At 46.9% G+C, this 20969-nt stretch overlaps 1 protein-coding gene across 2 annotated transcripts; it reads left to right on the top strand.

Annotated features, from left to right (window-relative positions):
* Positions 1–2470: 2470 nt before the first annotated feature.
* On the top strand, positions 2471–20396 carry Tomm34 (translocase of outer mitochondrial membrane 34). Of its 2 annotated transcripts, XM_040732727.1 has the most exons (8): positions 2565–2710; positions 2880–3146; positions 7120–7219; positions 8612–8764; positions 12187–12350; positions 14910–15057; positions 19118–19244; positions 19467–20396. In XM_040732727.1, the coding sequence occupies exons 2-8, from the start codon at positions 3020–3022 to the stop codon at positions 19569–19571; spliced, it is 924 nt and encodes a 307-aa protein (XP_040588661.1). In that variant the 5' UTR covers positions 2565–2710; positions 2880–3019; the 3' UTR covers positions 19572–20396. The 2 variants fall into 2 exon arrangements, with proteins under 2 accessions (XP_040588660.1, XP_040588661.1); XM_040732726.1 differs by lacking the exon at positions 2880–3146 and having other exon boundaries at positions 2471–2710.
* Positions 20397–20969: the final 573 nt, after the last annotated feature.

Genomic DNA, 20969 nt, shown 5'->3' with positions numbered 1-20969 from the left:
GCCTCCCGGGCGGCCTCTAGTGGCTCAAGTGTTAGCGACACCCTCTCCTTGACTTGCCTCTGGACTGAATACTTTATGTCTGATTGCCTGAGGGTGCCCCAAATTCTCACACAATGAGGCTTAGCAAAGCATGGGTTTGATAAGAATTGAGTTCTTTCTAGAGCCAAAGGGAAAAGCCCCAAGCACCCTGTAAGCTATGGCGCAGTAAAAACAAAACCACCAAAATGTCTGCTCCGTGATTGGGGGAGGTTTCAGTTGTAGATAAGAAGCAAAGGCACATGAAAGAGTCCAGAGCAGAGAGAAAAAGCTACCTGGCCAGGACTATTTCTTAGGGGCAAACAAAATAGCAAAGAGAGCCAGACGGTGGTGGCGCACCCCTTTAATCTCAGCACTAGGGAGGCAGAAGCAGGCGGATCTCTGTGAGTTCGAGGCAAGTCTGGTCTACAGAGTGAGTTCCAGGATATCGGGGTTACACAGAGAAACCCTGTCTCAAAAAATAAGCAAACAAACAGTGAAGAGAGAGAATTGTGGGTTCAAAACAAAACAAAACCAAAAACGTTGCCATTACTAGAAAGCAAAGCTGCTGTAGAGCCGCTGTGGAGGGGAGTGAGCTAGCTTCATCTGAACAGCTTGGGAGCTAGCATATTGGAGGAGATGCGAAGGGCCAGGATGCTAGCTTTGTGGGCTTAGTTACAGGTACCTGTTACTAAGCAGGCAAGGAGCCTGGAGGTTAGCATGGCCTTTGATGTGTAACCACAGCTATGTGTCAACAGAGAGCCGAAAGTGTCTTTTGCCTGAGACAAGGGAAGATGCTGGAAGTGGCTCCTTTTGGTAGACAGAAACTTGGGTTCCTGAGAAATACTCCAGTCTATCCACCAGTAATCCTTTTGTTTAACCTGTCAATATTCGGCGCAAGCTGAGCCTAGACTGTCACCTTGGACCTAGTCAGTGAGGGGTTGGAGGTTCCTTTTAGACCTGATACACCCCAAAAAGAGCAGTTCCATTGACTTGACCCAAAATGGCAGTCTAGGCTCAGCTCAAGCTGGACAAAAGAATTGTTGGCAGATAGGTCAAACCTCACAGATTTCTGTGGTTTCTTTCTTTTGGGGGGGGTTTGGTTTTTCGAGACATGATTTCTCTGTGGCTTTGGAGGCTGTCCTATAACTCGCTCTGTAGACCAGGCTGGCCTCGAACTCACAGAGATCCACCTGCCTCTGCCTCCCGCGTGCTGGGATTAAAGGCGTGCGCCACCAACGCCCGGCTGTGGTTTCTTCAAGGCATCCTCATAGTTCTTTTGTGGACTTTGGGTTTTTTTGTTTGTTTGTTTTTAGTTTGGGTTTGTTTGTAGGGATTTATTTGAGGCAACATCTCACTATACATCCCTGCTGGCCTGTAACTTGCTATGTAGACCAGAGATCCACCTGCCTCTGTCCACCCACCAAGTGCTGGAATTAAAGGCATGTGCCACCATGATGAGACAAATTTAGGACTTTTGCGTGCCAGCGGTTTGGTTTGTTTTCGTTGATACTGGGTCTCTCGTTCTTGTAACCCTGACTGGCCTGGTATTCCTGGCATTCCTGCAGCCTCCGTACTACATGATTGCAGGTGTCTCGCCACAACTACTAAAACCTATTGTTTTAAAGTGAAGTCAACCTCAGTGGAAGAGTTTGATTCATCTGTATTCACTCAATAAATGCATTTTATGGTCCACAAGATGCCCGGTAATTTACAGCTCTCTGGAGTCCTATGCCTTACATCAAGAGGCTTTCCTCGGCTTGCTCAGGTCCAACAGCCTCCACGTTATCTCTTATGACATGATTGTGTTGTCTTGGTTTTGTTGTAAAACGGGAGCTCACTTATATTGGCCTCAGCCTCGCACATGGTGGGATTACAGACCTGGGTCACCAAACCCAGCTACTTTGGATTTTGATTCTATATATTTTCGTTTCCTCCTTTCTTTTTTTTTTTTGAAAGTGTATTGTATTCATTTGTGTGTATGGTCTTTTTCATCAGTCTTTGTGTAGATTGCACAATCTTTGAGGATGCCACCAGCCGGCTGCCTTAGCTTTCCAAACCATCACCCTGCGCTTTGCTTCTTTATAGCATTAATCTCTTGACGAAATGTGTATCTTCCTTTGGTCGTGGACTACTAATTGCTTCCCAGGCCTCCCGGACTGTGAATCCCACGAGGGATGACAACCCACCTCCTGGTATAACTCGGCCATGGTGGCCTCTGCAATCCCAATAGAAACGTGGAGCACAGTCCTCTTTAAGGAAATTGGACCACCAGTTCCAGACCGAGCACGCGCAGAGGGTCTGCGTTCTCAAAGGCCCCGCCTCTGGTCCTCTTGGCCCCGCCCCTCCTAGCCCCACCCCTAAAGAACAATGAGCGGCCAGACCTAAGGGCTGGAGCCCACGCTTCCGCCCACCCCCGGCCACCTAGCCCCACCCCGTCTGGCCCCGCCCCTGGAGACCAGTCAGCCGCCGGCCTTAAAGGCCTCGCAGCCAGAGCTTCCGGGCGGAAGCTGTTGCGCACTAGTTAGCAACATCCTAGTTGGTCTGTGCTCACCGGCCCTCCCGGGGATGGCCCCCAAAGTCTCAGACTCTGTGGAACAGCTCCGCGCTGCCGGCAACCAGAACTTCCGCAATGGCCAGTACGGCGAGGCCTCGGCGCTGTACGAGCGCGCACTGCGGCTGCTGCAGGCGCGAGGTAGGAACCCGCCCCGCGTTTCCCCTCCGGGCCTGCGTCCTCCACCTGCATCCCCGCACCGGGTCTCAAGTTGGCTCAGCCTTTGGGTTTCCCTTTCCCCGCTTCCAACCGCCACACCAGGCCCTCCCAGACCTTGATCCCGCGCTTCCTCCCGCCCCTCGCCGCCTAGCTGCGACCCCCATCTAGCCCCGACCCCCGAGGCCAGGCAGCTGCGGGCCTTAAGGGCACGCAGCCGCCGCTTCCGCCCGGAAGCTGTGGCGCATCACTCTGCGGGGAACGGAGGTGGTCCCTGTTTGCCGGTCTCCCGGGATGGCCCCCAAACTCTCAGACTCTGTGGAAGAGCTCCGCGCTGCCGGCAACCAGAGTTTCCGCAACGGCCAGTACGCCGAAGCCTCGGCGCTGTACGAGCGCGCGCTGCGACTGCTGCAGGCGCGAGGTAGGAACCCGCCCCGCGTTTCCCCTCCGGGCCTGCAGGCGTCATGCACCCGCTTCGCCCTGGCCTCACCTAGTGTTCTGGATCCTTCCTCCAGGCCAACCGCTGCACCAGGCTCTCCCGCCAGGCTCCCGCATCTTCTCCACTTTAGCATCCTATGAGAAACTTACTTGGTTCTTTCTGCCTGCTTTTTAACTGGCCTCCCTCGGACCCTTGAGGATGTATCGGACTCCCTCCTCCCCAGATTTTCAGTTGAGCACCATACTGACTGAATGTGGCGAGATGAGGTCCTTTCAAGGGTCGAACTTGCTGGGGTCAGTTGTCTTACGTTCGTGAATAAGTAAAGGAGACTTCTGAGATTAGAGTTACTAACACAAGGTAATGTGATAGAGCTGGATTCCTTAGGAAGGAAATCATGGACAACTTCTCAAGAGATGTTTGAGGTGACGTCCAATGCAGCGTCTAATACTTTGGGCATTGAGCATCCCAGGTGTAGGGAACCATCAGAAAAGATCCGGATAGACTAAACAGTATGAGCTACTAAGGAGAATATTTAAGACATGAAGATGATAAAACCTTATCGTGTAGGCGGTTTAAGCCCTCCAAGGAGTCCGAATCTTATCCCTAATTGGAAGCTCTTGAAAGAGAGGAACGGCGTGTTATCAGTTCTCCTAGCCTTTACCCAAAGTTCAGAAGCTTTGACTTGAGGACAGCCTTGAATCTCACTTTCTCTTAAGTCCTCATTCTCACTTCTTGATAGCGTTTGTTGAGTTTTTCTGTGTGCTAGTGCTGTCTTCACTATGATCAAATCGATCAGATACTTGCAGGTGAGGAATTAAAAGGATTAATTACCTAGCTAGGATTGCACAATGAGATGTGAGATCCAGGATTTGAATGTAGATTTGTCTGATTTCTGAGTCCAGGTTTGTTTTTTGGGGTTTTTTAAGTTTATTTTTCTATTTGTAGTCATATGTATGTGGGGGAGGGTAACGTGAATGGGGCATCATTCCCCATAGAGTTGTGAGCAGCTTTATGTGGGTGCTGGGAACTGAACTCTGGTCCTCTGCAGGGTCAGTGCATGCTTTTAACCTCTGAGCCATCTCCAGCCCTTTGAGTCCAAGTTTTTTAATCATTAGTTAGACTTCTCCGTAAATCCTCTAAATTCCTCCTTTTTGTTTAAAGTTTTTTTGGGTTTTTTGTTTTTTGGGGTTTCTCTGTATTGTTTTGGAGGCTGTCCTGGAACTCACAGAGATCCTCCTGCCTCTGCCTCCTAAATGCTGGGATTAAAAGCATGTACCGCCAATGCCCAGCATTGTTTAAAGTTTTTTAAGATTTATTTATTTATCACATATACAGTGTTCTGCCTACATGCCAGAAGAGGGCACCAGATTGAATTGTAGATGGTTGTGAGCCACCATGTGGTTGCTGGGAATTGAACTCAGGACCCCTGAAAGAGCAGCCAGTGCTCTTAACCTCTGAGCCATCTCTCCAGCCCCCTTGTTTAAAGTTTTTTATAGCCTCAAGCTATCCTGTTTTTCTTCCTGGAAACCTCTTGGGCACCTCACATTATATGGGTGCCACATCATGAAGTTGCTGAGGACTCTGAAGTTGTTGCCTTTCATTCACAGCCCCCTTCCCTGAGTAAACATAATCACTGCTATCCCGGAAATGCTTTGCTTTGTGGGGGTTCATTCTGAGACCCCTAGAATAGTTACCCCGGTGTTCAAGCTTACTGGATTTTTGTTGTGATCTTACTACTGATTTTCTATGTGATTTTGTGGGTAATTTTCTTGACTTCTCAGATCTGGGGAGGGAGGGGGCTCTGTAACTGGAGAGATGGCTCAGCCAATAAGAGCACTACTAACTGCTCTTCCAGAGGACTCAGGTTCAATTCCCAGGACCCACATGGAGGGTCCCAACTAATAACTCCAGTTCTAGGAGCCCTGACAGCCTCACACAGACATAGATGCTGGCAAAACACCAGTGCACATAAAGTAAAAATAACTTTTTTTAAAGATTGGAGTATGGGTAATCCTTCAAATGTAGGTAGGTGCATACAAGTGTATGGAAAGGTTGAGTGAATTTGTAGGGCCATCAGCTGGATTTGAGGTTCTCACAACCTTTCTGGCCCACCGCCTGCTTCTGTGAGTAGCTCTGCTTTGGGGACTTGAGATGAATTACTGGTTTTTAAGTGCTTGTAGTTGATCCTTATGGCAAGGATGTATTACCTTACCTCTGTGTTTTCTGGCCTAAGAGAAGAATGCTTATTATTGTTAGCACTGGATATCAAATGGCAACATGGTATCATACTTCCTGAAGCAAGTTGCAAAAGGATAGGCCATGTGATGCTTCTTGGGAAACGCTTAATGACACTGTATTTTATTTGTTAGTTTGTATACTAAAATGGGCAGTGCTTGAGAATTCCCACGCCAGCTTGAGGGTTGTGCTGGCCTCTGGGGAAAGGGAGCACAGAGACAAGGATGGGCATGGATGGAGCCTGAGGCCAGCCTGGTCTATGTAGCAGCTTCCAGACCTGTTAGAGTACACAATGAGACCTTGCTCCAGAATAAATGAATGAGTGAGGGTGTGGAGGTTCCCGCCTGCTAGCCTGTTATCCTAGTGTTCAGGAGGCTGGAACAGGAAGGCTATTGGAAGGTCAGAGCTAGCCTCCGTATAGCTAAGACTGAAATCCTCCTGCCTCTGCCTCAGGAGTGCTGAGATTAAAGGCATATGTCCCCACACTGGTTATATTTTAAGTTTAAAAAAAAAAAAGAAAGAAACTGGGTGTGATGGCATGAATCTAGTAGCCCTAGAGCTTTGGGGGAGGGGAGGACTGAGGCAGGGGAATTACTAGTTCAAGGCCAACCTAAATAGTGAGACCTGACTCAAAAAAGGGGGGTATGGTGGGAACAACTAATTTTGCTAGAATAGTGCATACTGAATATCATACAGAGTTTAATGTCTAAGTTGATTTTTTCAGTAAGACCTTTGGACTGCATACCTAGGAGTTACTTGGTCAGCACCATTTTCTTATTTTCTGTGTTTTGTGGTGTTTTATGACCCATGCTAATGAGTAAAATGTAGTTGAATTTTTTTAAATGAAAATCAGGGTTTAAAAAAAGTAACAAATTGGGGAGTGTGGAAGTGAAGGTGAGTCTAGGGGGGAATGGGGACTAATATGACCAAAATACATTTAATGAAATTCTCAGGCTAATAAAAGTATTTTCAAATGGAAATCAGGGTCTATGCGGTGGCTCGGGAGGTAAAGGCACTTGCTGCCGAGTCTGCTGCTCTGAGCTCTGTTCCTGGGACACACAAGGGGAGAACTAACTCCTGCAAGTTGTCCTCTGACCTCTTTCTTGGGCACATGCTCACACATGCATGCTCACACAGTAAATTTAAAAACAAAATGGGTATAGTCACAGTGAGAGAGTGAGCGTCTGTGACTGGTGAGAGTAAGCATTGGCTTTAGAGAAATGACTGGTAACTGTCTCTTGGGGTAGTTCACTTTGAGTTGCCCGTAGTCCTGGCAGACCCACCCCTGTTACCACTTCTCTGGCAAAATCTGTTCTGACTTAACTAACTGCGCTCTGGCTTGCATTCCCTCCAACTCTGGGTCATTCCCTCTTTCAGGCATTTATTATTGTCCTTTTCCTTGGTTTTTTCCCATTGAGTCCCCCATGCTTTCTGTAATAAAGTAGTTAGAGATTGCTTTCTCTAAGGCAGTATCCAGCTGTTTCATGTTTATCTTTTTATCTGGTACCAAGTTCAGTGTTAAAATGAATACATGAAGAGGGATGCTTAGTTCCTGTGAATGGCAGAGATCTGCTCTGCTGTCCTGCCTGACAGAAGTCTGGTTAGGCTATCTCTACTGCCTTTTCTCAAAGTCAGAGCACCAAGTATGAGGTGCATCCCTTTGCTGACATCTGTCTCCCATCTCATGATCTTCTTGCTCTTCCTGCCTCCTCCCGGGCAGGTTCTGCAGACCCCGAAGAAGAAAGTGTTCTGTACTCCAACCGTGCAGCATGCTACTTGAAGGATGGGAACTGCACAGACTGCATCAAAGACTGCACTTCGTAAGTGGCCCAGGGAGGCTCCGGAATGCCTGAGGATTTTCAAAGATCAAGCCAGGTTTCTTGTTTGGAAGAATCCCACCATTTCTCTCTGACAGATCTTACAGAGTGTCACCAAGTATCATCAGGCCACTTGGAATGGCAGTCCCTTTGGGTCCTTGTTTTTGGAGTTTGGGCTTGGTGCTTCTGAGAATGGTGTAGGGTAGGAAGTTAGAGGTAGGCTTTAAAGCCTCTGTGACACTTGCACGTGAGGGGAGATACAGTTACAGTGACTGACTTGCTCGGGTGTTTTCCTGGGATGATGATGTGAGAGGTAAGAGGGGAGGGAGGGAGGAAGAGGGGATAGGTGTTAACCAGTTGTCTAAAGAAGCAAAGAGATGGTGGCACACACCTTTATTCCCAGTGCTCGGCAGGCAGAGGCAGGGGGATCTTAATGAGATCAAAGAGATGGTGGCACACACCTTTATTCCCAGTGCTCGGCAGGCAGAGGCAAGGGGATCTTAATGAGATCAAAGAGATGGTGGCACACACCTTTAGTCCCAGTGCTCGGCAGGCAGAGGCAGGGGGATCTTTATGAGATCAAAGAGATGGTGGCACACACCTTTATTCCCAGTGCTCGGCAGGCAGAGGCAGGGGGATCTTAATGAGATCAAGGCTGGCCTGTTCTAAATGAGGAGTTCCAGGCCATTCTGGACTACATAGTGAGACCGTCTCAAAGCATGCACAGGGGCAGGAGATGTGAAGGGGGGCAAGAGAAAGAAGGAAGAAATGACAACCTCAGTAACCAGTTGTACAGGACACTGAACAGTTTTTCCAGCTAGCCTTGTCCATCATTGCTAACTGGCATACATCTGCTAACTGGGTTCTTCTGACTAATCCTAGATGTGATTCTGTTTTACATGCATGGGGGAATAGGGTGAGGTGCACTCTAGGAGCCTGTGCTAGTTTTTGTCTCTTTCACAGGGTACTCACTCAGTGGTAAGTTTATCCTCCTTCCCAGAGCAGAATGCATTGCCAAAGACCAGGATAATAAAGTGATTGCCTGGGGTCCCAGGGCTAGTGGTAGTGAGGTAGAATGCAAACTCGGGAGTGACTGTTACTTTCCACAATGTGGAAACATATCCACATGAAAACTGAGAGACTCCTGTTCTTCATTTGGGTGGGGGTGGAGGGCATAAAAATTGACACGCATGCACATATGTTTCACTCGTGGTTCTCTGCCTTCTTTCCCTTCCCAATTCAGTCTAAGTTGAGACTTATCCTAGAAATGGTGTCTTTCTGCCAGAAATTACCTCCGTTGTGCTGACTGCTGCAGATGACCCTGTCTGAGTCACTACACTGTTGGGGAAGCCTGTGGGCCCAGCAGACAGGTGACATTTTTGCTTCCTGTTGTAGAGCGCTGGCCTTGGTTCCCTTCAGCATCAAGCCCTTGCTTCGAAGAGCATCTGCATATGAAGCCCTGGAGAAGTACACCCTGGCCTATGTTGACTATAAAACTGTGCTGCAGATTGATAACAGTGTGGCGTCGGCCCTGGAAGGCATCAATAGGTGAGCCCAGTGTACTGCAGAACTTCTCCATGGAACATGGAACCAGTACCCTTGGTTGGCTATTGCTTTAGTTGTGTTCTGACTATGCTTGAAAAACTATGTTCGTGTATACATGTAGAGGCCATCGGTTGATGTTGGGTATCTTTATCACTCGCAACCTTATTTTTTGGCAGTTTCTCATTGACAAGGCAATTCGGTTTCGCTAATGTAACTGGCAAGCACTCCCGAGACCCTCCTGTCTGCCTCTTGGAATTGTATAGGTGGATACTATCTTGCTCAGCTTTTTTATTCAACTGCTTGCTCAATATTCAGAATCAGGCCCTGATGCTTACATGACAAGCATCTCTTTAGTTCCACTGACTGAAGAAGGTGTTTGTTTGTTTGTTTGTTTGTTTGTTTGTTTGTTTGTTTTGGAGACAGGGTCTCACTATGTAGCTCTGTCTGTGCTGGAATTCACTAAGTAGACCAGGCTGGCTACAGAGACTCTTAACTCTTAATATGGTCTACCATATGAGGAGAATCTGCTGCTGTATTTAGCAGATTGTGTAATATGTAACTAGAGTTAAAAGAGATTGCTTAGCAGTTATGAGTACTTGCTGCTTTTGCAGGGGACCTGAGTTTGGTTCCCAACACCTACATTGAACAGCTCACAACCATCTGTAATTCTAACTCCAAAATGATCTGATGCATCCATGGACACTTACACTCCAGTGGTCAGACTCATACACGTATACTTAATTAAAGATAGTAAAATGGATTTGTTTTAAAGTCAGAGTTATTGAGATTGATAGTTGGGTTTTGTCTACATGTGCACATTCATTCACACACTAATATTTATTGAGCTGTCTTTAAAGTATAGAAGGCTCAGTGGAGGATAGCAAAATTGAAAGGAGATTCAGACCCCACTGTGTGCGTAGTGCTAACTCTAATTGAAGAGTAAGAAATACAAGGAGCTTGAATGCTGCTGGGTGGGCTATTGTAAGTGAAAACATCTTTCTGGTCTCCTGAGCCGTGACTTGTTTGTTTTGTGTTTTCATGGATACCCTTATTTGTATATTTGATCACAATCCCTTTCTTGTGAGCTGCTAGAAAGCCAAGCACCAACTTAATAGTGTGATTATCGTCTGTGTTTGGTTTCTTGGTTACCTTTTGTCAACACTGCCAGTTTTCTCTTTGAGTCTTTTTGTCATTCTCCAAACACTGCCAGTTTTGTGCAGACTTTGCACAAGGCCCTGCTGAATGAGGCCTAGCTCTCTCTGTCCTTACACAGCTCTTGGCTTCAAGGGAGTACTAGTCCGCATGCACAGACTCAGTGTAGTCAGTGCAGCAGTAGGGAGGGGAATGGCCAGCGCGAGGTGCTCCAGGACAGAGGGAGGAAGGAGTCCAGTGAGGTCGCTAGTGAAGCTGAGAGAAGCAGTTAAGTAAGGTGGGAAGCGGATGGCAGGTCACACAGTAGTTATTTATGTCCCTCTAAGGGGAGACGGGAGAGTAGCAGGGGTGGTAAATGGGTAAGTTGAAGGAACTTGGAAGAAATGATGCAGGTGGGAGAGAAAGAAAGGTGCTGCCAAGGTGAGGTCCCTGAAAGAGGCAGGGGTGGGACCCAGAGCTTACGTGGAACGGGTAGCTCTGTGTGACAGGAGAGAAGTAGAGATGATTGGACAGCATCTTAGCTACCTTTCCTGTTGCTGTGATAGGGTACCCTGACAAAAGCATTGTTTTGGCCCACGGTTAAAGGATCCAGTCATCATGGCAGGCGGCAGGGGCTGGAGGCAGCTGTTCACTTAGCATCTGCAGTTAGGAAGCAGGGTGGTCGGTGCTGATGCTCAGCCGGCTTCTCCATCGTGTGCATTGCAGGACCTGAGCTCAGGTTCCACCTCAGTTACCCTAATCAAGATAACCCCTCACAGCTTGCACAGACTCTTGTTCCCTTGGTGGTCCAGAGCTCATCACGCTGAAAGTTGAGGATTGGTTTTGCTTGTTATGAGTGTGAGTGGTTTGCCTGCCTGCAAATGCATGTGTGGTACCCTCAGGTCAAAGGAGGATGTGGGATGCCCTGAAACTGAAATTACAAATGGTTGTGTGTCATGATATTTCGTTTGTTCTGACAAAAAAGCTTGCCTGAAGATCAGAGGGTGGAGCTAGCCACTAGTTAGCCATAGAGATCTGTACAGGAAGTGATGAGGCGGGACGGAGATGGGTGCTCGACCCCTTTGCAGGAGGCAGAGGCATGCAGATCTCTGTGAGTTCAAGGCCAGCCTGGTGTATAGAGTTGAGTTCCAGGACAGGCTCCAAAGCTACACAGAGAAACCCTGTCTCTTAAAGCAGGGTGTAGGGGGGAACAAAACAAGTTCTCTTACACACTGAGCCATCTCTCCAACCCCAGCAATTAAAATTAACCATCACAAGCATTCAGGCAGGCATGTTTTTATTTGGGGTATAAGGAAGAATGTTTTGGGGAGTGGGGGATGCTAGGGAATAGGGCTGCAGAGAATTGGAATACCTGAGTCAAGCAGGAAAACTGCTCCAAAGCCTAGAGAGGCTGTGAAATGTGTTGTGTTTCAATCTGTGTGGTTTTATCCTTGTAACATAGGAACGTGACTGTAGGAGCTTTATTTGCTCATGTAGTGTGTTCTTACTGTGTCTTGGTGGAAGCCAAGTGATATACTAGGTGCCGGAAATCCATTTCCATTAACAACATGGACATCATGTGCAAAAAGCATCATTTTAAGTTGAAAATTGAATAAGCAGGAGTTAGCTAGATCTCCAGAGTAGGAACGGAAATTGTGGAACATGAGGAAAGATGTGCATAGGGGTCGGGAGGGAAGCAGCTCTTTTGCTCGTTTGTTTTTGCAGTGCTCAGGATCAAACCTAGTGCCCTGTATGTGCTATGCAAACACTCTACAGCTGAGCCACACAGCCAGCCCAAGGATCAGGAGTGAATGTGACACAAATTAAAATGGAGAGGAGGAAGCATGCCAGAGCTCACGGGGCATATTAACCTACAAATGGGAGCCACGCAGGTGTTAATATTATTGAATGAGCCAAGATTGACACTTGAGAGAAATTACTATCAGAACAGTAAGCAAATGACAAGTTTGCATGCATTGAACTAGTGACATTGAGAAAAAACTTTTTTGTAAATGGTATCCTTTCTTAGGGGTGTCTACTCAAAATGTATCCTTAACAAGAAGCAGTGGACCTTAAAAATCATGTATGTCAGCCAGGCTAAGGGAAAATGTCATGGTGTCAGATTGGAGAAGAATTTGATGGGTAGTAGACTCCCATTCATCTGTTAGAGCATGTGGGGAAATAGGAATGGTGGGGGTGGGGAAAGCAGGGAATACTCCCCACCCCCCTTGGGCTTGAAAGGGGAACCTCTTGACTTGGCCAGACGCTTCCTGCAACTCAACTTTCCCTTTCAGAATCACTAGAGCTCTCATGGACTCACTTGGGCCTGAGTGGCGCCTGAAGCTGCCCCCAATTCCTGTGGTGCCTGTTTCAGCCCAGAAGAGATGGAATTCCTTGCCTTCAGAGAATCACAAAGAGACGCCTAAAAACAAATCCAAAGAAACTACAAAGAGCAGAGGTGAGCTCTTTCTAAGTGTCCATCTAAGAAGTTTATAGAGTAACTTCTGAAAATTGGTCTCACTTAGCTGTTAGGGAAAAAGATGAAATGGGAAACACCATATTAGAGACTGTCTCTTTAACTATACAGTGACGTCATCAATGAAAGGCTTGAGTGATACAGGATGTGTAAACCTGGCCTGGCATCTAGGTGCAGGTGCTAGCTCATATTCTCTAGCAGTGCTTGGAGTGTGTTGCTTAGAATGTTTTTGATTGCAAAAACAGAAACTTCCAACATGACAAAATAATAAAACGTTTTGGCTCATAATTATATGCCAAAAACCCCATCCCACTCTTACATGCCCCTCAGTCACTAGTTAAAATTTTGACGCTCCCTTCTACATACTTAATTTTCCCAGTCTCCTGGTGTAATTGGTCACAAGCTGCCGTGACCAGGAGATGAGATTCTATAACTGTCTCAGCTCCCTCTCCTTGGGACCATTCTCATAACTAGAAAGTGATGCCTCCCTGAGAACACAAGTCCTGGGTGACCCTGGAGAAGTATGAATAAGAGCAAACAGACAGAGCTGGGCAACTGTAGCAGGAGATTGTCTTCTGGGACATTCTCACTAATGTTCCAGGAGCACTGTCCTGAGCTACCAAGTGTGAGTCACACACAACAGGGAAGTACACAAGGAGCCAGGGGTAGAGCTCTTTTATGGTCGGTAAGTCTTAGTGGTAGAGGCCACTCCTTACTCTCTGCAGGAAGCTCCCTTCCTAGGCAGCATGTGGGAGCCTGGTTGTTTTCTACTCTTAGAAGGAAATTTCAGAGTGCTAATGAACTAGATGGCCTCTTCTGGAGTCACTGAGCCATGTGTTACCCACCGTGTTGCTAAGCATTAGAACACAGAGGACAAAGGTTGAGCCTTAGGGAACTCCTGGTTTAGTGAGAAACTGAGTTATGGTGATGGTGTTTCAATGCATGTGGAGGAAAAGCCGGTGCCATGGAAATGTTAGTATTTGGGAAGTTTAAATTGAGGAGTCAGGACAAGGCTCACACTGGCATAGGTGATAAAAGTGACATCTTAAGCTTAGACCTTAAAGGATTAGGTCATTAGGGAGGAAAATTGGGGACAGAGACAATGGAAGGAGCTAGAGAAGGGAAATGTATGAATAAACATGACTGAGGGTGGGGGAGGGGCATATTGCAGAGCCAGATGAAACTGGATCTGCATGTATCCACACTACTGGGCTGCTTCTAGAAACTCACACTCCTGTACACAGGAGTGTTCGCAACAGATGTTCCGTAATAGCAAGACAAAACTCGGAGTAGCCAGGTCTCCATGAACAGGACAGGAGGGAGCAAATCCTTCCTGGAATTTTTGAAGTGAAAATGTTATCAACTGCAGGTCAACAGGCAAATCTCAGGGATAGAATGTTGAGAGGAAAGCAAGCCATAAAAAGACTATATAGAAATACTTGCTTCGGGGCTGGAGAGATGGCTCAGCGGTTAAGAGCACTGACTGTTCTTCCAGAGGTCCTGAGTTCAATTCCCGGCAACCACATGGTGGCTCACAACCACCTTGAATGAGATCTGGTGCCCTCTGCTGGCCTGCAGGCAGAAGGCTGTATACACAATAAATAAAATATAAACAAACAAACAAAAAGAAATACTTGCTTCTTTATATGAAGCTCCATGACAAGTGGCTTATAGGTGCTATTGTATCCGTAGATGTAGTTTATGTAGATTGAGATACTTTAAGGGAACGGGAAGTACAGAATTAGAAAGTTCAGTTTCTCTCAAGAGTGGGCAGGCTGGGGAGGGTCCACAGGGCTTCAGGCCCTAGTAATAATTCCTAAGCAGGGCATGAATTGGCACTGATTTTATTCCCGAAATTTTGCCCTGGTTGTAGATACTGAGTATTTTGCCATGGTAGTTTTTAAAGACTAAAATGTGGTGCTGAAGAATGAGGCCGGGACAGTTCATTGGAGCCCCATGCGGTGAAGGCCCTTAAAACACTGTAGTGTGAGGGCTTGGGTTCACCTTGTTCTCTGTTCTCCCCCTTAAGGGTTGGAGCAGAGCTTCCTGTGACAGGTGAAAGTGGACACTCAGGGCAAAATAGAACTAGCCCTCTTCAGCCCTTTCTGAAACCCAGAAGCTGCAGCCTTTCTTTGCTCCATGCCTCTCGTTGAGTTTGTGGGCTGTTCTGCACTTTCTCGAGTACTATTCTCAGATCTGATCCTGACATAGCCCTTCACACTGGGGAGGAAACTGAGGTACTGAAGTTTAAGTAGGTCATGCAGAACATTCCAGCTACCCAGTGCTACAAGTAAACCTGGCTTGCTTTTTGTTGTGTATATATTAATATGCATGTGTAAGTGTATTTGTAAGTCTCCGTCCTCTTCTTATAAAAACCTTGAGTTGACTGGAAGCCATTAATTAGGGGGCCTCTGTAGTCAGAAAGAATGGTCTGCAGGATCCAAGGCAGTCCCTGACTTGGGAGGGAGGATGCTGAAGAGATCTCACTGATCTCATTGGACACCTGATCCATGGTTTTTTCCTCTCTGAATTTGTGTGTAGTGCCTTCTGCTGGGGATGTGGAGAGAGCCAAGGTTCTGAAGGAAGAAGGCAATGAGCTTGTGAAGAAGGGCAACCATAAGAAAGCTATTGAGAAGTACAGTGAGAGCCTCTTGTTTAGTAGCCTGGAGTCCGCCACATACAGCAACAGGTATCTTCTGCGCAGCTGCTGGCCTCGGGGATTCTCCAAAGGCTGTTCTTGAAGGCTGGGGTGTAGCTCAGTGTGGGGATACTTGTCTACCATGAGCTCCAGGGGTTGGGATGTAGCTGAGGATACTTGTTTGCCTACCACAGGCTCCTGATTATGGAGGGGTTCCGGTCCTTTTCAGGTAGTCATGTGCATTCGAACCTACCTCAGAACTGAACAAGGTGTTGACAGTCTTCATTGTCTGTCCCAGAATTGTAAGCTTTAAGTGTCAACACAGACTCCTTAGCCTACTCTACAGCCATGGCTGCTCTAACCCACCTGTCTCCGACAGTTCTGGCCTAGAGCCCAGCTAGTGGAGTGACTCCTGTCTGCCAGATGTCTGGCTGAGTGCAGACCCCTGGGCCTGTAGCAGCTCTGCAGTGGGAACTGCTGTTGGAGGCCCTGGAGCCAGGGCGCGTCCTCGTCCTCGTTACCCACCCCCCCTCCCCCGTTTGTGTGGGACTCACTGCTCTGTACCATGCTTCAGTGTAGGCGACAGACAGGGCTGTCAGGGCCCATAAAAATGGCTCCACTTTATCTTGACCTTAAGGTCAGAGAGTTCAAATCCACTATTGATCTTTCAAGGTTAAACAACAGGATGTCTGGTGTAACTAATGGATATCTTTCCTTGACAACAGGATGTTAGTGTAAGGTGTGGTTGCTTGATGTTTTGGGTATTCACATGGTAATTAGCTTGCCTGTTCTTTGTGTCTTGGTAAGGAAGAGCTTTGAATAATAAACTTGGTAGTTCCTGGTATTCACCAGGTGAACTCCTTACTCTATCCTGGGTCTCTGTTTTGTCTTTAGTATCTGTAATTTTTCTACCTACCATTTCCTAATCCACACGCTTCCCTCCAAGCAGAGACAAATAAGGGACCACACTGTTGTTGTTTCCATGCGCAGGGTATGGCACGCACGCTCGTGAACACAGACACACAAACACACACCCACTGTGTGGGACTTGGTGTTCAGCAGTGTAGGTGACAGAGACAGGTTTATGACCTTGAGAAGATCAAGGTGCTGTCAAGGCTCCAACAGCTTTAACATGGTGTTGGCAGAACTGGAATCTGGTGCCAATGAAATGCATTAATTTTATTGTCAGAAGCTTGATAAATGAGCAGGAGGCTGTGTCACATCACATATTTGTTATGAATGTCTACAAACACTCAGTAGTCTAGAACACCTTTAATCTGGGAACTGAAGAGATGGCTGAGAGGTAAAGAGATTGGTTCCCAGCCCCATATCAAACAGTTCACAACTGCCTATAATTTCCGTGCCTGGGATCCACCTGTACACACATGGTGCATGTTAAACACGTGCCACCACAGAAACGATAAATCTTTTCAAAAAATCTTTGATCTGACAGAACTTCCTTGTAAAGGTGGAAGAGAGCCGGGTGGTGGCACACGCCTTTAATCCCAGCACTCGGGAGGCAGAGGCAGGCGGATCTCTGAGTTCAAGGCCAGCCTGGTCTACAAGAGCTAGTTCCAGGACAGACTCCAAAGCCACAGAGAAACCCTGCCTCAAAAATAATTAAAAAAAAAAAAAAAAAAAAAAGGTGGAAGAGAAAACTGACTCCACAGTTATGTACTGACCCTCACATGTATGTCATGGCATATGTACCCACATGCACATAACACGCACACACCAGAGCCGATGTTTTCGGTTGAAGGAAACTGAAAATAAGGCGTGTTTGAGAGTGTGGTTTGGTGCACTCACTGAAGTGCTTGTACAGGAACCAGGGCGTCTTCCTGAAGTCAGCTAGTGTTTCCTGAATGAACTGTGGGAGCTGTGTTCACAGGCCATAGCATAAGAAGTGTAGATTTAGCTCTCTCGGGTTTGGTTTTGCTTCTTAAGAGTTGAAAAAAGAACTTTTAGTTTATGTTTTGGATTGAACTTGGGCCTGAACTTTCTGAGCTTGATTGGACCAGGGTGCTCCTTTGTTAGGCTAAGTTGTAAAGGAAGCCTGTGGCCCTCATGCTACCTCCTTTCTCTAAGCTCCTTAGCCTTGATGCTGCTAGACACCCATTAGTTCATTCTCCTAAAAAAAATTTTTTTACCGTAACTGAAATAATTTTGTTTAAGTACTGTTTTTTTGTTTTGGGTTTTGTTTGTTTGTTTGTTTGTTTTTTGAGGCAGGGTTTCTCTGTATTGTTTTGGAGACTGTCCTGGAACTCGCTCTGGTAAATATCTGGGCTACGGTTTTAGTTCTCTTCATTTATAATATGCTCACGTAAAATGTGGCCTTCCCCTGAGGTGGGGGAGCATTGCTAAGCTTCACACTGAAGGCCTCATGTGCGATAGGCCAGCACTCTGCCACTGACCTGTACTCCAGCCTGAGTTAGAGTTGTTTTGTGTTTGTTTTTAAGCCGTGATGATGATTCCAGGGTTTGTCAGGAAAAATATAAACAAGAGCATTTAGTTAGTGTGGGGAGAAGAGGTCTCATCCAATAAATAATGTTGGGTTGGCAGGGTGAGGGTTAAATACAAATCTTCCTCTGTGTATTTTCAAGTAAAGCTTTAGAAAAGCACAATATCAAATGTAAAAGCAAAACTATCGTGGGAGAGCCTGTGAGCTGATTACCTCGCAGTGTGGAAGGAAAAAATCCCACAGAAGCTATTAAGAAAATTGGATAATTTAATTTTTTTATAATATTAAAACACTATGTGAAAATGTTTTTCATATTTATAGCAATTAACACAAGGCCCTGGGTGTGATACCCAGCAGGACCAGAAAAAAAGAAGTAAAATACATTAGCTACCATATTCTTCCATCTCCACAGAAATTGAAGTCTGAGACCCACTGGGTCTCGGTGGTGGCACACACCTTTAATCCCAGCACTTGGGAGGCAGAGGCAGGCAGGTCTCTGTGAGTTCGAGACCAACCTGGTCTACAAGAGCGAGTTCCAGGACAGTCTTCAAAGCCACATAGAAACCCTGTCTCAGAAAAAAAAAATCTGAGACCCAGACTTGTTAGAATTATAGAAAAAGAAACTCTTAGTAACTTCTTAAGAGTGCCTGGCAATAGCAGTCAGAGTTAGAGCTGTTGGTATCTCTTCCCCGAGGGAGTTCCCTGCAGCACGATGTGCCTGCCATGCTGGAAACAGTGGGAACACTCGCAGAGAGAGGACCTTAAGACAGATGGTGCCATAGCCAGCTAGGGAGTGCTGTCTCCACTAAAAACAGTGAGGGGAGTAAGTGGGCTGCTTCCTTCTAGTGACTGTCTTTAAAGAATAGGACCAAACTTGAATGATGAAAAATACAGTGGATAAACATTTTATTGTGAGACATTTCAAAGTATGGACAGTGAAAAAATGTAAGTATTTTGGTCACCCATCTACTCACCATCTAAGTTCTCAGGTAGACACATAGTGCTGGGTACCCTATCCAGTGCTGAAAACTGTACTCCATCCCTGACCCAATCCTCTTATTGTTGATTTTTCCAAAGTAATTGTTTACGTCTTTATACTCCCTGAAACATCAGCATGCGTAATATTAATTAGGATTCAGTATTCGTGCATTTGGTTTTTCTTAAAATGGGTATGTTTTTCATCTGTTGAGAGAAAGGTTTTTGTAACTTTTCTTTGCTTAAAAAACCTGATGTAAGGTGGTGAGGCTCTGGGTTCCTATAGGCCCACTGGTTTGAACTCCAGCTTGGCCCCTTACTAGTAGTAGGCTTTGGGCAAGTCCCTTGACTCCTGAGCCAGTTATGAAGCTTCTCATAGGCTTTGCATCTGCAAAAAAAAGGCTAGGGAGCTGAAGAGATGCTCATCAGTCAAGAGCACTGGCTGTGCTTCAGGGGGTCCAACACCTTCTGGCCTCCATGGGCACTAGCACACATGTGGCAGTCACATGCACACATAAGCCTGAATCTTGGGAGGTGAGGTTCGACCTGAGAGGACTGAGGTGGAGAGCAACAGCACAGAAGGGTGCTGATGAGCAATGCAGGCCCTCCCCAGCCCCTCCAGCGTGCTTGTGGGGGTCCTGAAGTGACTGAACTTGTGTAATGGTCTTTCCACGTCAGAGCGCTCTGCCATTTGGTCCTGAAACAGTACAAGGAGGCAGTGAAGGACTGCACAGAAGCCCTCAGGCTGGATGGAAAGAATGTGAAGGCATTTTACAGACGGGCTCAAGCCTACAAGGCACTCAAGGTAAAGGATCGCCACCCAGGGACCCAAGCACAGCCACATTTGTACCCGTGCTGGCTCTTGGTGATGAGGTGAAGCAGCACTTGCTGTCTTCCTGCTCCCAAACCCTGTGGTAACTCTACTCTGGGGTTTGAAAATATTCTCCTACCTCAGCAGTTTTTCTCACTCCAGATGGTTCTCGCCTCTTCTAGGTTCCCTCCCCAACTCCTCTTTTCTCTTCCATAGGACTATAAATCCAGCCTTGCGGATATTAGCAGCCTCCTACAAATTGAACCCAGGAACGGCCCTGCACAGAAGTTACGGCAGGAAGTCAACCAGAACATGAACTAAACCCCAAGAGAGCAACAGGAACCCTCTACCTGACCTTCCCAGAGAAGCTATGGGCCTCCCCTGCATCCTCCCCCCATACCCAGCATGCCCCTAAGGGAGTACAAAAACAACCCCACTTTGACCCCTTGGAGAGGTAGCAGCCTTCCACCTGAGAAGCTTCGCTTGTTCAAATTAAGTCCATTACAGACAAGCACAGGACAATTTCTTTCAGAAAGGTTCACACTGGAGCTCAAGTGTGAAGGTACAGCCCTGGCCTCATCCCCTTGCTTCAGCCTGGTCCGTGTCAACAAAGTACTTGGCAGTTGTCACGACCCAGATGTGCCGCCGATTGATTGTTGCCTGTGTGACGTTCCCAGACACCACACCTCTGCAGTTGATATGAGCTGGGAGGGTGGTGTTAACAGGCTAAAGTGCCGACTTACCTAGACCCAAAGCGGCCTGTCGAGCTGGTTCTCCAAGGCTGCCATCTCCCCAGGGGTACGGCTGCTGTCTGCACCCTGTCCTTGGCACAGCGTCCTGTGTTGAGCCCCAGTGCCTTCAGTCCAGGCCCTTTGTGGGAAGGCAGAGCCTGACCCTTGGAGGCTCTGCGCTGTTGCCTTCTGTATGGAGCTACCTATGCTGTTCAAAGAGCCTGAATTCCTCCTGGGATGGGGAGAAAAGAGGCCTCCTTGAGATTAGTGTCCCTCCAGTCTGAGCAGGAACTGACCTTTCCCCCAACAGCAGCCCCTCAGGCTTCTTTGTTGTTTGTTGTTGTTATGTTGAAGTTAATTGAACTGATTTTATTGGACTGTGTGTTGCTGTTGCATTAAAAGGTTTTCTTCTGTACAACTGGCTTTTGCATGTTTTCTCAGCCTTACACTTGAAACTCAGTAGTGGTCACAGCTGTGCCGTACTGACTCTAGCACAGAACAGAAAACAAGAGCAAGCTAGTTCTTAAACATGCCTTTCCTATTACTGAATGTCAACCTTGTAAAGATAAACAGTGATCTATGGGGGAAAAAAAAAGAAACAGCCACTGGTTTTGGACATTCATCTGTTTATTGGATAAATTTTCTGAACAGCCCAGGCATTGTGTATAGTCCCAAAGGATAGCTAGATGTGGCCCCTGCTGTCATATGGCCCTGTGAGAAGACAAGGAGTAATAAGATAACTACCTTAAGTATAAAGCTGAACCTGGCTTAGGCATCATGAAGGAGCTACCCAGCAGTCAGCTGTTGCTAGATGAAAAGGTTTGCACAATGGAAAGGTAAAGGTCTGTTAGTAGAGTATGAACTGAGTTCAGAAGAAAATGCTAAGAGCTGGGGATGTAGACCAGTGGTAGAACATTTGCCTAGCATGCACGAGGCCCTGGGTTCAAGTCCCTGCACCACAAAAAGTGAAGGAAAAAGCTGCCCGCTG

This window comes from Mesocricetus auratus, unplaced genomic scaffold (genome assembly GCF_017639785.1).
Source record: "Mesocricetus auratus isolate SY011 unplaced genomic scaffold, BCM_Maur_2.0 Super-Scaffold_100028, whole genome shotgun sequence".
In the NCBI taxonomy this organism is placed as follows: Eukaryota; Metazoa; Chordata; class Mammalia; order Rodentia; family Cricetidae; genus Mesocricetus; species Mesocricetus auratus.
The sequence above is the reverse complement of the archived record's forward strand: the minus strand, read 5'-3'. Positions and strand labels throughout refer to the sequence as shown.